The 16,184-nt window shown below is 42.2% G+C and overlaps 2 protein-coding genes across 4 annotated transcripts; one reads left to right on the top strand and one right to left on the bottom strand.

The window, feature by feature from the left end:
- The first annotated feature begins 1,768 nt into the window (after nt 1–1,768).
- On the top strand, nt 1,769–15,253 carry LOC144514050 (coxsackievirus and adenovirus receptor homolog). 2 transcript variants are annotated; one of them, XM_078245240.1, is made up of 4 exons: nt 1,769–1,947; nt 2,298–2,642; nt 11,798–12,139; nt 14,444–15,253. In XM_078245240.1, exons 1-4 carry the CDS (start codon nt 1,875–1,877, stop codon nt 14,668–14,670), a joined length of 987 nt encoding a protein of 328 aa, XP_078101366.1. In that variant the 5' UTR covers nt 1,769–1,874; the 3' UTR covers nt 14,671–15,253. The 2 variants fall into 2 exon arrangements, with proteins under 2 accessions (XP_078101366.1, XP_078101365.1); XM_078245239.1 differs by lacking the exon at nt 14,444–15,253 and adding an exon at nt 12,213–12,566 and having other exon boundaries at nt 1,773–1,947.
- Nucleotides 4,523–9,711, bottom strand: LOC144514051 (uncharacterized). 2 transcript variants are annotated; one of them, XM_078245241.1, is made up of 6 exons: nt 9,641–9,711; nt 8,874–8,909; nt 7,891–8,154; nt 7,569–7,811; nt 6,827–7,039; nt 4,523–5,675 (listed from the first exon to the last, which is right to left on the bottom strand). In XM_078245241.1, exons 1-6 carry the CDS (start codon nt 9,669–9,671, stop codon nt 5,563–5,565), a joined length of 900 nt encoding a protein of 299 aa, XP_078101367.1. In that variant the 5' UTR covers nt 9,672–9,711; the 3' UTR covers nt 4,523–5,562. The 2 variants fall into 2 exon arrangements, with proteins under 2 accessions (XP_078101367.1, XP_078101368.1); XM_078245242.1 differs by lacking the exon at nt 4,523–5,675 and adding an exon at nt 6,057–6,135.
- Nucleotides 15,254–16,184: the final 931 nt, after the last annotated feature.

The raw sequence follows: 16,184 nt of genomic DNA on the forward strand, positions 1-16,184 counted from the left end.
CAGGCTTTCCAACAGTATAAGATTTATTGCCAAAAACATGACTGTGTTCGCCCTGGGCCCCCAAAATGCTAAATCCACCACTGCGCCCGGCGTTTGGACCCTTTTTTTGTGGATTCGTACATGCCCTTGTGGTGTCTTTAATAGTAACGCTGTGATGCTGTATATCTTCTGTCTTAGGGGGCCCCTTCTAATGTTAACAGTTTCCAAATGTTTCTGCAACAGTAGGGTACAGTTCATAGGAATTCCCTTATATGGCAAACCTTAAGTAAAATAATATAGATAATAAATAGGGCCCAAGATGTCAAAGTGTCCTTGGGCAAGATACTGAACCCCCAATTGCTCCCGTTGCTGCACCATCGGTGTGTGAATGTTTATCTGATGAGCAGGTGGCACGTTGTATGGCAGCCTCGGCCACCAGTGTATGGACGTGTGGTTGTTATTACTGTCTTGCTCCCCGCCCCCCCCCAGACCCATCTGACCAATAAGAGGACGTTTTTGCGTGGTTGGTAGCGCTTTATAACTGCACTCCATTTACTCAGTAGTCTGTAGTAGTGGTCTGTAGTATTTACCGTACTTAAGTACAATTCTGAGCTACTTTACTGAGTCTTTCCATGTTCTGCTTCTTCCTACTTGTACTCTGCTCCATCTCAGAGGCAAATCATGTACTTTTTACTGCACTACATTTATCTGGCCAGCAGGCTGACTCGCCACTATAAGAGGCTTCTTGAGATGTAACCAATAAAACCGGTTTCAAACAGGATTCTTCATTCTCTCCACTATTAACATCAAAATGCTGGAGAGTGAAGTTGCAGCACCTCCCCGGCCGTGTGTGTGTGTGTGTGTGTGTGTGTGTGTGTGTGTGTGGCTTTATTCAGTGGAAATTGGCAAACAGCCGGCGTCTCAGGGAATAGCTCAGAGAAAACAAAATGACACACAGAGAGAAGTTATTTGATTTGATCTTGGATCTGTATTTAACAGCTGCTACGCTGCGTTCCACAGCCGCCACCGCCTCTGTATGTTTGGGCAGCCCAAGGAGGGCCTATTTCATTGTAAAATCATTATTTATTAATGAAAATCTATGTTTCCTCTACACTCCGTGAGGCCAAACACCCCTTTGCTGTGATATGTGGCACTGTGTGTTAACTGAGTGAAGCTAAAGTCTGGAAACACAAGTTAACTACTGTCTCTATTGTCTATAATATACCACAAGGGATTCTGAATTAATAATGGGGGAAATGATGTGTGCATGCATGCGGCACACACCCTGGGCAGTGAAGGTGTACTAACACAGAATAAATGAGTCAATGAAAACAATTACATTTCCTGTTCTGAGTACTGCACTGAAAACATTTATATTTAATGTAATATGGAATATAGGCCTACTGGTTACATATGGCGTGCAGTTGAACAGTCAAACTATGACTATGAATATACTACATATGTGTATATATAGCCACTAAAATATATTGGTGAGTGATTTGTTTGCACAGAATTAGGTTCTACAAACCCAAAGTACACAATTTTAGAATAAAAACTGCATGGTATTATTATAAGTGTGCATGTCTGTGAAGGGGAGACTCGTGGGTACCCAGAGAACCCATTTTCATTCAGCTATCTAGAGGGCGGAGGTCAAGAGACCCTTTGAAAATAACTATGCCGGTCCTTTCCTCTGACAAGGATTCCTTAGGTCGTCTAGTGTCATATGACACCAATATCTTCACTCTTTTAAAGCACGTTTGAGCTTGCAGCCTGCGAAAGACAGTACAAGTCGGTCAGGCGCTGTGACCCAGCGGTGCTCTTACCCTTTCCCCTCCCTCTGCAGAAGCGTGTAGTGTACAGAAGTTGAGTTGTCTGGGCGTGTTCATTGTGCTCTCATGGCTGGATTAACAACTGCGCCATATGTAGCTTTCTTCATATCTATATGGATAGTTTCTCCGACTGTAGCAGGTGAGATTTGTGTGTGAGAGGGAGAGGTGGGGATTAACAAATGATGCCGTGAATGTTGTAACATACACCACTGTTAACATTTTATGAATCTGCTGTTATATTCATGTTCTTACGTCATCAATCATGAGTGATGGTTGTGTCCATTACAACCCAGTTTTGTAGAATACTTGCTATAACATGAAGCCACAATGTTCCCCTAATGTCCTTAAAAATGGAGCACTGTTTGTGTTTCACATCTCTGTTGTTACTGTTGTCAAGGCATTTCCATGTGAACAAACTGGGTTGCTGTCTGAAAATGAACTGCTCACAATTAAAGAACTGTACTGCTGACTTTTGCTTCCTGTTTTTAGACCAAAAAGAGGTAACAGCGAAGGCTGGACAGGACGTCACTGTTGACTGTCGGACTCCCAGAGATGCTGAGATCCTATTGTTGAAGTGGAGCAGATCTGACCTGAAGTCAGAGGGTTACGTCTTCTTTGTCAGAGAAAACCGCCACTATGAGAGCGCCCAGCATCCATCATATCATGGTCGAGTGGAGCTGAGAGACCCACAGATGAAGGCCGGAGATGTTTCCGTTGTTGTGAAGAACGCCAACGTCAATGACACCGGAACTTACGAGTTTCGAGTTTCAACGAGAAGCAGGGAGACGGCCACTGAGTTCAGTCACTTCATCAAGCTGACCGTCACAGAATCAGGTGAGTTTGAGATTCTCTTTCTCATTCTTCAGTCTTCACCTTCCTGACAGATGATTCCTCTCACCTCTTTCTGCTCCGCAGGTCACACTGATGGATGGGAACAAAAAGTCACTGGTTTCTATCATATACTGATATTTATCATGCCACTGTTAGTGTTTCTTGTTTTTGTTGTTATTATCATCTGTAGAAAATATATAAAGAAGAAGCTGACTAACAGCAGCATCTGGTAGTGACTCAGTGTCAGTTATTTAGGTTTAGGTTCTTTTCTTATGTTGTAAAACCCTGTGAATGTGAAAAACAACAACGGAAATCACACGGATCAGTTTGACTGTGTGAGGAGAACATGTTTAACATTAATTAAAAAGAGTTTATACTCAATGGCTCACTCTTCTGCCTCACTTTAGTCATTTGTAATCTCCGTCAAATTAAAAGCACCAATGGTGTAGTCTAATGTATTGTGGTGGGTATACTGTACCACACATATATGTATATTTTTTCCTGGCTCAGAGTATGTGTGTGTGTGTGTGTGTGTGTGTGTGTGTGTGTGTGTGTGTGTGTGTGTGTGTGTGGGGGGGGGCATATCAAAGTGTGGGGTCTGGGTGTCCCCCCCCAGGGTTATTTTAAGCATCAAAGACTTCATTTATATGGAAATCCTGGAGTATCTTAGTAGGTATACTGCGTATACCTGCGTATCACGTAGACTACACCACTGAAAAGCACGCAGTTGTGGCCTTCATACTTTAAGGCTGTTTTATGCTTCTGCGTCGAATCGACGGCGTACCCCCGCAGACCCCTCTGCGTCGACGCGAACCCCCCTCCGAGCCCTCCGCCGTAGCTCGACGTGCACCTCCAAAAATGTGTAACTTTGCGTCGAGGCGACGCAGACCGCAAGGACTGTGATTGGTCAACTGGTCCTGTGTGTTGATAGTCGGTGTTTCGAGCAGCCCGCTGTGGGGAGCAGCAGCATGCTAGTTCACTGACATCAGCTTTGCAAATAAACTCAGAACATATTTTGGTTCCAATGACGGGGTTAGCCGTTTGTAAAGTGTCTATATTACATTACGTGTCATTTAGCTGACGCTTTTATCCAAAACGACTTACAATTGCTATATATGTCAGAGGTTGCACACCTCTGGAGCAACTAGGGGTTAAGTGCCTTGCTCAGGGACACTTTGGTTGATGTATCACAGTAGGAATTGATAGTGGTCCCCTAATACTGTATCTGAAGTCTCTTTTATATAGACCTTAGTGGTCCCCTAATACTGTATCTGAAGTCTCTTTTATATAGACCTTAGTGGTCCCCTAATACTGTATCTGAAGTCTCTTTTATATAGGCCTTAGTGTTCCCCCTAATACTGTATCTGAAGTCTCTTTTATATAGACCTTAGTGGTCCCCTAATACTGTATCTGAAGTCTCTTTTATATAGGCCTTAGTGGTCCCCTAATACTGTATCTGAAGTCTCTTTTATATAGACCTTAGTGATCCCCTAATACTGTATCTGAAGTCTCTTTTATATAGACCTTAGTGGTCCCCTAATACTGTATCTGAAGTCTCTTTTATATAGACCTTAGTGGTCCCCTAATACTGTATCTGAAGTCTCTTTTATATAGACCTTAGTGGTCCCCTAATACTGTAGGTATACGGTGTCCAATTAACTGTTGGTTTGGAGACTCTGTGGCGAGATGTCATGTGTGTTTTGACATGTTAATGATCTTTATTTTGTCATCTAACGTTTAGTACTTTTTGACTGACTTAATTTTTTACTTCATTTTAGTTCATTTTTAATACTTTTACTTCACAATATTTACTACAATATTCAAACACTCTTTCCATCCATCTGTAGAGGTGACACACAGCATCAGTGTCAAGCAGACACACAGACATTTCTGTAATTTAGTGATGAATTAATAAAGTTACGGTGAAAAACACATTAATTAAAGACTACATATAACAGACTGAACTTTAGCTGTTCCCTGCTGAACTGAACATGTGTAAAGAAAGAGAAGGTGCTGTGCTGCCACCTGCTGGCTGTCTGACTCAACTGATATGATGCTGTCATCCAAAGACATTTTTACAATGTAAATATCATTCCCACTCTCAGCAGTGATAGGGAGCTGACGTTAAAGACACTGACTGAACTGAGAGCTGAAATACAAACCCTGTAAAATACAGAAAGCAACGCAGATTAATTCAAAACTACAAGCCATACAAACACGCCTGTATTAGTTCTGAAGAGACCTTAAGAAACACTTAAACTAAACCCATTTCTAACCTTTGTTCTGAGGATAGGTCAAAATGTCCTCAAGTTCAAAATGTTGTTTTCCAAAATAACAACTACATCCTAAATCATATCTAAACACTAACATCACCAGAAACCAAGTTTGAATCTTGAAATACTTGACATTGTTGGGACTCGACTCCCATTTGGGTTTGAGTCCCCACAATGTGACTGCGTGACATTTACCAACCAGAAATGTGAGAAATGTAAGGACACAAGCTGAGTTTCAAAGCTCAGTATGATTGTGGTCAATTGTTTTCTGTAGAAATACTGAGTTTCGAGGCCCAGTATGATTGCGGTGACCTAGTTTTCTGTAGACACACGACAAAGATCGGCAGAGGATGTCTGACTCTGTGAGCCACAACTAAACCACAACAAGCAGCAGTACTTTCTATCTGACTGGAAACACACAGACAGCATCACAACATCAATCTGACTCCAGAACAGCAGAGACTTTAGGAAAACTATGGAAACTTAATTGAAAATACTCAGGACTACAGAGATAGCTGTGGCTGGCAGTAAAGGAGCAGTTCAAACTTTAAGCAATGATTTCATATAAAATATGTTTGAAGTGTTCTGGGTCCTCCACTGTTTCCGAGTTACGGAGGACTCAAAACATTCAAGCTTCTTTTCAGATCAGTTCAGAAGTGATGCTCTGTGGTGGCAGCGGTGACGACGTCATCATAGTCGTTATCCAATCCCTCCTCAGCCTGGGTGGGCGGGGTCGTCACCACGGAGACGTTCAGGTTGTTTCCTACAGTCGGAGCAGGTTAGAAAGAAAACGTAGATAATTGATCAGCTGAAGAGTTCTGTAAAGCCCAGTTCAGACCAACGATTCACGACAAGACAAAACTGTTTGAGAATGTTGCAGGGAAGGTTTCAGCAGACTGAACCGGCCTGTCTCAGCTCGACTCAAACCAGCGGGTGGCATCGCTGGAAGACTCAGCTGGTGGAGTCTCCAGAGGCTGGTTTTACAACGTAAGAGACGTCGCCTGTTTCAACAGCCAATAGAGAAGCAAGCTGGTGGAGTCTCCAGAGGCTGGTTTTACAACGTAAGAGACGTCGCCTGTTTCAACAGCCAATAGAGAAGCAAGCTGGTGGAGTCTCCAGAGGCTGGTTTTAGAACATAAGAGACGTCTCCCGTTTCAACAGCCAATAGAGAAGTCAGCTGGTGGAGTCTCCAGAGGCTGGTTTTACAACGTAAGAGACGTCTCCTGTTTCAACAGCCAATAGAGAAGTCAGCTGGTCAAGTCAATTACAAACTATAGAAATAACAGACTAATCTCATTAAGTGGCGTATGTATAACACGCCAATTCGTATGCCATTTTGGCGTGTTATCAAGACGCATACTCGCTTTTTAGCGTGTCAATTTACGCCGTAGCGAAGTATGAAAGCCCGAAAATCTGCATAGGGAGGTTGGTCGGGGGTTGAATGGGTCAAACAACACAGGACTTTCACCCAGGAGACCGGGGATCGTGAACCCACGTTTCCTAAACCCAACCGTCCCGTTCTTCTTTTCCTAAACCCAACCTGTCCGCTGTATACGGCGTAGACATACACGGGGATAGGTAAAAATGCACAGACTGATCTCAATAAGTGGCGTATGTATGACACGCCAATTCGTATGCCATTTTGGCATGTTATCAAGACGCATAATCGCTAATGCTGTATACGGCGTAGACATACACGCTCAAAATGCAACGTGCTGTATATGGCGTAGACATACACACAGATAGCTCAAAATGTGTACAGATAACACGCCACTTGGCTTTAGAAAGTGGCTGCAAGTAGCTAATCTTTAGTCTAAACTGGACTTAAGAAACAGCTGTCAATCATCAACACCAGCGTGGTAGTGCGAGATGTATTGATTGATTGTAAAGTCAGTGAATGATTCAGAGTCCTACCTGTTGTCCTGCCTCGATATAAAGACACCATGATGAAAGTGGAGATGCAGTACGGACAGAACACCACCAGGTGGACGACTACTCTGAACACAAGGTGGAGGTGGTCTGAGGTTGTTTCAGGGGGCGGAGCCATGGTTGAGTCAGGATGTGGAGCCATGCTTGTGTCAGGAGGCAGTGCCGTGGTCGAAGGTTGGTCCATGGCCACAAGTTTCCCTGGGGAAAGAGAGAATCCCAGCTGTGAGGTGAAAATCTGGATAATTAAACCAGCACCCAGTTGCGGTTTGGGAGGCGGACGCTCAACTCTTTGATTAAGCTTATAGTTAGGCTGGCTCAGGTTTGCTTTAGTTTTGCTGCCTTAGGTTTAGACTGCTGGACGGACTTCCTATGACACACTGAGCTCCTCTCTCTTTCTCTCTCCATCTGTGTGTCTCATGTCCCATTAATGCCGGTTACTAACTTAGCTTCTTCCCCGGAGTTCTTTTGCTTTCTCGCCTCACAGATTTCCTTTGATTGTGGTGGCACCTAGATTGTGGTTGCACCTGCTGCTGTCTGAGGTTTCTGCCTGTTAAAAGGAAGTTTGTCCTCGCCACTGTCACCCCAAATGCTTGCTCTTGGGTTGAAATGTCTCTGTAAATAATAGTTTGGTCTGTAAAGTGCCCTGAGATAACTTCTGTTTGGATTTAACACTATAAATAAAATGTAGGCTAATTGAACTGAATGAACCTCTTAAAGGTAACCTCACCTGTGACAGAGACCCAGCTGGATGGAGACTCTCCATCACTGTTGATGGTGCACTTGTAGAGGCCTTCATCAGACCTGGAAACATGGTGGATGGTCATGTGACCTGCAGGCTCAGTCCTGATGAAGGAGCCATCTTTATAGAAACCAGCTGGGAGGTTGGAGGACGTCTTTGTTTTACAGTGCAGAGTGAGGTCTTCTCCCTCCGTCACAGGGAGGACAGGACTCTGCAGGATCACTGGTCCATCTGAACACAGAGACAAACTACAGCATGTCATCCATTCACACACAGCTTCATCAATACTGACTCCACAGTCTGATCTTACCAGTGACAGTGATGTTGATGCTGTTACTGGTTGCTCCTCCTCTGGACTCACACCAGTAAACTCCACTGTCCAAAGGGACAATGTAGCCAATGTTACAGGATGAACCAGCAGGTCTTCCCCAGCCATCTCCGCACTTAGATTTTTCTTCCTCACTCGTGTTCCTCCTCAGAGTCCATCCAGCAGAGGTGTCGTCCTTGTCACAGCTCAGAGAGACATCCGTCCAGCTGAAGAACTGAGAGCTGCTGGGACTCACAGTCAGAGAGGCTGGAGGGGGGAGGGAAGAGGATGTGGTGGTTAAAAAAATTAATCGACAGCCGTGGGAAGCGCGTGGCTGATGTGTTTGAGTGTCATCATGGCAAAATATGGTCGTGGTGACGTCCACTTTAGCACGAACTACCACAGAGGCACGTTTGAGTATTTTGCAAGGTGTTTATATGTCTGTCTACCTGTCTGTCTGTCAACAGAATAGCATCAAAACTTTTTCCATGTCAAATAGAGACTACCTATGCCTGCAAGTATGGAGAGTTATTTCGTGCATGCTAGTTTGCTGTTGGCTGTAGTCTTTGCGATGTGTTCTAGAGCCACTTTTAGGCCCAGACCTAGGCGACTTGAGGCGACAAAACACTCGACCTTCGTCGCCACTAGTTCTTTGATGTCGGGTTGGTGTGTCTGGATCTTTACGGGTGTTGTAAGTAGGCAAGAAGAAAGCAGTGAAGGGGCCTCCGCTGTACGCCCCTGGCCTTTTTTGACGGTGCAGTTGTTGGTGTTGATCCCATCGCAACATCGTCTCTAGGTTACGTTTTCAATTGAACTAAACATCCCTGTGAATGAGTGTGTAAGAGCAAGAGGATGTAGTTTATATAATATTTAGGTTTTATATATACATCTTGTTTGCATGATCGGTTTCAACACAAAACACATTTACAACTTGTTCTCCACATGCAAACTCTAACGGTTCTATCAAGAAAGAGGAGGTTACTAACCTGTGTTTGTGGTGCAGCTCAGCGGTGAAGTCAGAACTGAAGAGAAATGAAACTCAGGTTGGTTTGTGGTTTAACGTGCAACTAGACATCAGAGAAGAGTGACAGGCATTAGAGCGTAGTGAACACAGACTAATGTTGGTGCTGCTGTGTACAGACTAAGAAGAACAGGACCGAAAGGAGTCCCTGAAAACTGGATGGTTGTGTTGGACAGTTTATCTTTACATTTCAACACGTTATATCAATTTGTTTTACCAGCTAATGTTTCCTCTGTTGGCTCAGTATGAGTCAGACTCACCTTCGCTCTGTTTCTGTCAAAAAGTTGTAAAACGATCTTTAAAAAATGGCAACATCCCATGAACAAAGTACTCCCAGTTAATAGGAAATCATATTTTGTCTTCTAACGTTTCCTACAAGTTCTCACAATGATCTACATGCAGAATATTTAGTCAGTATTAATTGTGCCATCTTGGATCCTGGATCGTACATTTCCCATAATGCATTTTACAACAGTTTTCACCGTCTGAAAAGGGACTAAAAGCCGAACTTCACGAGTTAAATTAGTTCAACTCCCCTTTAAGAAACAATACACTTTTAAAGAATTTCAAATACTTTTCAGTCACATCGTCTCAAAGTAACATTCAGCACTGTGACACACAGGCATGAAAGTGATAAAAAACTACACTGTTAATAATGTAATTAGATGGCAGTACTCTATTGATGATTGCTAAGTTGTAGCCCAGACCGAAAGGCACCCAGAGTTTACTTACAGAGAAGCCACAGCAGAGATGTTTCCTCCATCCTGACTCTTTGTGAAGTGAGACTTATTGAAATGTGTCATCAAGTAAACCCCTCCCCCCTCCCCTCCTTCCTATGTAACTGTGGCTCAGTGTTGTGGTTTCCTCTCCATACACTATGAGGAGAGAGTTTTTGACAGTAGTAATGTTTAGTCTAATGTTTTCGTGACTTTCCTTCAACACACCGTATATGTCCTGTGTGCGTTAGTCTGTTAAGGTGCAGTAAAGCAGATGAAATCATTTTTAAAACGAGGCTCTGAATCATAACAGGAAGTGAAGAGAGACAAACACTAGAACAGTCTTACCTGCGTGATACGTTCACTGACAGTCAGAGAAACTCTGAAGGATGCGTTTGTGGTTTTGTGCATTTGAGATCTGAGGCTAAACTTGAAGCTGCTGCTTTGATTGGAGAGTTTCGGAAAGACTTTCATTGAGTTTGAGGTTGTTATCTGAAAACATTGCTCTTACACATGAAACCAGCTGTATGTTCCTGTCGATAGCAGCGGTTTGGATGGGAGAAAATAAACAGGGGGGGGGGGGGGTTTGTACCTGCGTCTCTGACAGCTCGTCTCTGTTCAACCACAGAAATGTGGTCAGAAAGAGAAACCGTACGGCTGCACGCTATCGGTCCGCAGAGCAAGATGTGATGTTTCCACTGGCTTCTTTAAAGTGTGCCTTCTAGATCAAATTGCCTGAAAGACACAAACAGATGTCAGATCTTTCATTTCTGACCCTTGAAAATGGAAAGAAATTGTAACATGAGTGGTTTTGGGGGGCCCTTGGCGGGAATTTAACGGCGGCCTGCCCCTTCTCGGTTTGGCCTTAATTCTGCCCCTAATCCAGTGATTCCTAACCGTGTTGGTCCAACATATCTAATGTAACGCTAACCCTTAATCCACTGGTTCCAACCTTCCAACCAGCTCTGTCACATTATCTTTATTGAAATGTATGGAGAGTTGGTACATTTCATTTTTTCTATCTTCATAAGACATTTTTCATTCATACATTAACTCACGTACCGCTTCATCAATTCTCAATGTATGTTCCAAATGTTTGATAGGCTAACATTCATTATATAAAAGTGGATATTGCTATGTTTTCATACTTGTTGAATATGTAGGTTGGTTTGGTCAGCAATCCTACACTAGGCTACTTGGGAGGGAAGCTGAATGTTTTCACCATTTATCCAGTACTTTCAGCTACAGTATTTCATGAGTTTAGTCAGTACTTTCAGCTACAGTATTTCATGAGTTTAGTCAGTACTTTCAGCTACAGTATTTCATGAGTTTAGTCAGTACTTTCAGCTAATTATTTCACTGTAGGTTCATCAGTTTAGTCAGTACTTTTAGCTACAGTATTTCATGAGTTTAGTCAGTACTTTTCAGCTACAGTATTTCATGAGTTTAGTCAGTACTTTTAGCTACAGTATTTCATGAGTTTAGTCAGTACTTTCAGCTACAGTATTTCATGAGTTTAGTCAGTACTTTTAGCTACAGTATTTCATGAGTTTAGTCAGTAGTTTTAGCTACCTTTTTTAAACTTCCGTTCTTGCTTGCTAACTACTTTTTGATTGCACTTTTTTCAAATGAGTTTAGCTTCTCAACCATCTTTCCACGTACCCCCTGACAACAGCAGAAGTACCCCCTGACAACAGCAGAAGTACCCCCTGACAACAGCAGAAGTACCCCCTGGGGTCCCCGTACCACTGGTTGGGAATCACTGCCTTAAAAAGCAATGCGGCCATCTTTATGCCCAAGTCCCACTGCTCCAGCTGCCTCTGCCTCTTTTCCTGTCAATACGGTTTAGTGTCTTTTTTTTGAGACAGAAATACGCATTAGCACTCTTTTCAGCAAATGTATAAAGCCGCACAAACACCTGGTTAAGTTTTATAAATCTTAATCACCATGGAGTTGGAGGCGCACACCATTAGTTTCACTCTCACAGTTCGCTAGAAGGGACGTAGAAGCGTGCTGCTCCGCCGGCACAAAGTCAAAAGAATTGACAACACTGAAGGCCGACTGGCAAAAAGTTCGATCTGCAGTAGGCAGAATTTACACTAAAGTGATCTCTGTTAATACAAATCATTGGTTGATAAAATGAACTGTGTGCTTTCTGCTTCTTCTTCTTCAGACACAAAGAATATCACAGCAAAGCCTGGACAGGACGTCCGTCTTCACTGTCAGGGTCCCAGAGGTGCTGTCATCGGACTGATAGGGTGGAACAGACCTGACCTGGAGTCAGACAAATATGTCTTCTTCCTCCGAGAAAACCACACAAATGAGAACTACCAGCTCCCCTCATATCGTGGTCGAGTGGACCTGAGTGATCCGGAGACGAAGGACGGAAATGCTTCCGTTGTTCTGAAGAACGTCAGCGTCAACGACACCGGAACATACGAGTGTGGAGTTATAATCAGGAGGGGAGACGAACCTAAACTCTACAGCACCATCAAGCTGAACATGACAGACTCAGGTGAGTTTGAGAGTCTGTTGTTTTCTTGTCTTCACCTGAAACCTGATTCCTCACAACTCTTTCTGCTCTGCAGGTCACACAGATGGACCCACTGTGGGAGGAGGCATCCTTGGACTTCCAGTTATTGTTGTGATTTTTATTGCTCTGTTCTTTCTGTTCTACACTAAGAAGATTTCGGAGAAGGCTGTTGCTGCTGAAAATGAAAAAGAAAAACTTTTTCAAGATCTTTTTTCAAGTTCAACACCCACTGACTATGTTGCAACAACGCGGGATAGGGGAACGTACACAAATACACGTAGACACAAACAAACAAATTACAACTAATTGATAAATATAGAAGAGTAGATCATTTTATAGTGTGATAATGATTGCACAGTCACATTATTATTGCACAGTTAAGACTTGCTGAAATAAAAGTGTGTCATGATCCTGGTTATTCTACTCACAATTTGAATTGAATACCTTTCACAGAGAGGACTAAAAGGTTAATGAGTTTAGTCAGTACTTTTAGCTACAGTATTTCATGAGTTTAGTCAGTAGTTTTAGCTACAGTATTTCATGAGTTTAGTCAGTACTTTAGCTAACTATTTCATGAGTTTAGTCAGTACTTTAGCTACAGTATTTCATGAGTTTAGTCAGTACTTTAGCTAACTATTTCATGAGTTTAGTCAGTACTTTTAGCTAACTATTTCATGAGTTTAGTCAGTACTTTTAGCTATTTCATGAGTTTAGTCAGTACTTCAGTATTTCATGAGTTTAGTCAGTACTTTTAGCTATTTCATGAGTTTAGTCAGTACTTTTAGCTATTTCATGAGTTTAGTCAGTACTTTTCAGCTACAGTATTTCATGAGTTTAGTCAGTACTTTTAGCTACAGTATTTCATGAGTTTAGTCAGTACTTTTAGCTACAGTATTTCATGAGTTTAGTCAGTACTTTTCAGCTATTTCATGAGTTTAGTCAGTACTTCCAGCTACAGTATTTCATGAGTTTAGTCAGTACTTTTAGCTAACTATTTCATGAGTTTAGTCAGTACTTTTAGCTATTTCATGAGTTTAGTCAGTACTTTCAGCTACAGTATTTCATGAGTTTAGTCAGTACTTTTAGCTACAGTATTTCATGAATTTAGTCAGTACTTTTAGCTACAGTATTTCATGAGTTTAGACAGTACTTTCAGCTACAGTATTTCATGAGTTTAGTCAGTACTTTTAGCTACAGTATTTCATGAGTTTAGTCAGTACTTTTAGCTACAGTATTTCATGAGTTTAGTCAGTACTTTTAGCTACCTTTTTTAAACTTCCGTTCTTGCTTGCTAACTACTTTTTGATTGCACTTTTTTCAAATGAGTTTAGCTTCTCAACCATCTTTCCACGTACCCCCTGACAACAGCAGAAGTACCCCCTGACAACAGCAGAAGTACCCCCTGACAACAGCAGAAGTACCCCCTGGGGTCCCCGTACCACTGGTTGGGAATCACTGCCTTAAAAAGCAATGCGGCCATCTTTATGCCCAAGTCCCACTGCTCCAGCTGCCTCTGCCTCTTTTCCTGTCAATACGGTTTAGTGTCTTTTTTTTTTTTTGAGACAGAAATACGCATTAGCACTCTTTTCAGCAAATGTATAAAGCCGCACAAACACCTGGTTAAGTTTTATAAATCTTAATCACCATGGAGTTGGAGGCGCACACCATTAGTTTCACTCTCACAGTTCGCTAGAAGGGACGTAGAAGCGTGCTGCTCCGCCGGCACAAAGTCAAAAGAATTGACAACACTGAAGGCCGACTGGCAAAAAGTTCGATCTGCAGTAGGCAGAATTTACACTAAAGTGATCTCTGTTAATACAAATCATTGGTTGATAAAATGAACTGTGTGCTTTCTGCTTCTTCTTCTTCAGACACAAAGAATATCACAGCAAAGCCTGGACAGGACGTCCGTCTTCACTGTCAGGGTCCCAGAGGTGCTGTCATCGGACTGATAGTGTGGAGCAGACCTGACCTGGGGTCAAAGAAATATGTTTTTCTATACAAAGAAAACCACACAAATGAGAACTACCAGCTCCCCTCATATCGTGGTCGAGTGGACCTGAGTGATCCGGAGACGAAGGACGGAAATGCTTCCGTTGTTCTGAAGAACGTCAGCGTCAACGACACCGGAACATACGAGTGTGGAGTTATAATCAGGGGGGGAGACGAACCTAAACTCTACAGCACCGTCCAGCTAAATGTCTCAGTCTCAGGTGAGTTTGAGAGTCTGTTGTTTTCTTGTCTTCACCTGAAACCTGATTCCTCACAACTCTTTCTGCTCTGCAGGTCACACAGATGGACCCACTGTGGGAAGAGGCATCCTTGGACTTCCAGTTATTGTTGTGATTTTTATTGCTCTGTTCTTTCTGTTCTACACTAAGAAGATTTCGGAGAAGGCTGTTGCTGCTGAAAATGAAAAAGAAAAACTTTTTCAAGATCTTTTTTCAAGTTCAACACCCACTGACTATGTTGCAACAACGCGGGATAGGGGGAACGTACACAAATACACGTAGACACAAACAAACAAATTACAACTAATTGATAAATATAGAAGAGTAGATCATTTTATAGTGTGATAATGATTGCACAGTCACATTATTATTGCACAGTTAAGACTTGCTGAAATAAAAGTGTGTCATGATCCTGGTTATTCTACTCACAACTGGAATTGAATACCTTTCACAGAGGACTAAAAGGTTAGCGTTGGGTGGCAAAAGAGATTACTTTTTGACTACGTCGATGCTATTTATGAAAATTCATCCAAAAGTTACCTTCTCCTCCTAATTCGACCAATCAAGACTCTTGAATCTGCCCGTTTTTATGATATTTAAGTGTGGTGTGATAAACCCCAGCGTGGTCTAGACCTCCTCTGTCTGTAAAGTGTCTCGAGATAACTCCTGTTATGATTTGATACTATAAATAAAACTGAATTGAATTGTTCTTTTGGTAATAAAATAACACAAGCTTACTCTTTTTTTTTTTTTTTTTTTTGACAGATTTTTTCAATATATTTTGTCTTTAAATGCAATTAAGCATTTTGAGTTAATGAAAGGAGCTTTATAAATTAAAGGGCCAGTCCCATAGCTGAAAGTTAAACGTCTTGAATGATGTCTTCTCTGAATGTGTTTCTGTGTCTTAAACGTCTCTGATGTCCCTGTTGAGTAACTAGCACTTTATTTGTACATGCAAACGCACAGTTACAAAGTGCTTCACACATGCACAATACATATGATCAAATAAATAATAAGCATGAGTTACAAAATACAAATGAAATACAACAAAATACAGCATAGAGGGGGAGTAGTCCTTTTACAAGGACTGTGTGTATGAAGGTTATCACGCCACGAGGAAAATTAATCTTTCTCTCTACAGTGAGTCAGGGCGATGATTGGAAAATAAATAAATAGATATGTGCCGTAATGTGTAATATTGTAATTTATTTTTGTTTCATAAAATTGGTATCAAGGTATCGGTTCTGGTATCGTACATGTTTGACCGTTGCGTTTCAGTGAAATACGGGACAAGACCGCCGGTCTCTTGGGTGGAAGGTTCTTGATTTCACATGCATGTTTTAGTGACTCACATGTCCTAGTCTCTATTCCAGTCTTTGTATTTTACACTTCTTCCACCGTTGGTGTGGTGTGTATTGTGTATTCGTTTAGTGTAATCTGGGCTGCAGTCGTTGCTCTGAGAACTGAAGACAGGTTGATGATTTAACATCCAGAGAGACGAGGTCTCTGACTGCGTCCTGTCTGCTCGGTGAGCAGCAGGTGGCGTTCAAACACCACCACTCAGCCTCCACCTTCACCTCCTGCTTCTGGGCCTCTTTCAGACTTAAAGGTCCTCTTTACTTTGACTCAGCTCAATCAGAGACATGTTACAGTTGATCTATCCACTAATAAGTCTCATCCACACTTACATTAACCCTTGTGTTGTCTTACCGCCGACTGTTGTCCCCCTGGGTCAAAAATGAACACTTTTTTGACGTATTTAGTCACTTTTTTCGACGTTTTTTTGGAGCTTTTTT

The sequence above is a fragment of the Sander vitreus genome, unplaced genomic scaffold, assembly GCF_031162955.1.
Source record: "Sander vitreus isolate 19-12246 unplaced genomic scaffold, sanVit1 ctg423_0, whole genome shotgun sequence".
Classification (NCBI taxonomy): Eukaryota; Metazoa; Chordata; class Actinopteri; order Perciformes; family Percidae; genus Sander; species Sander vitreus.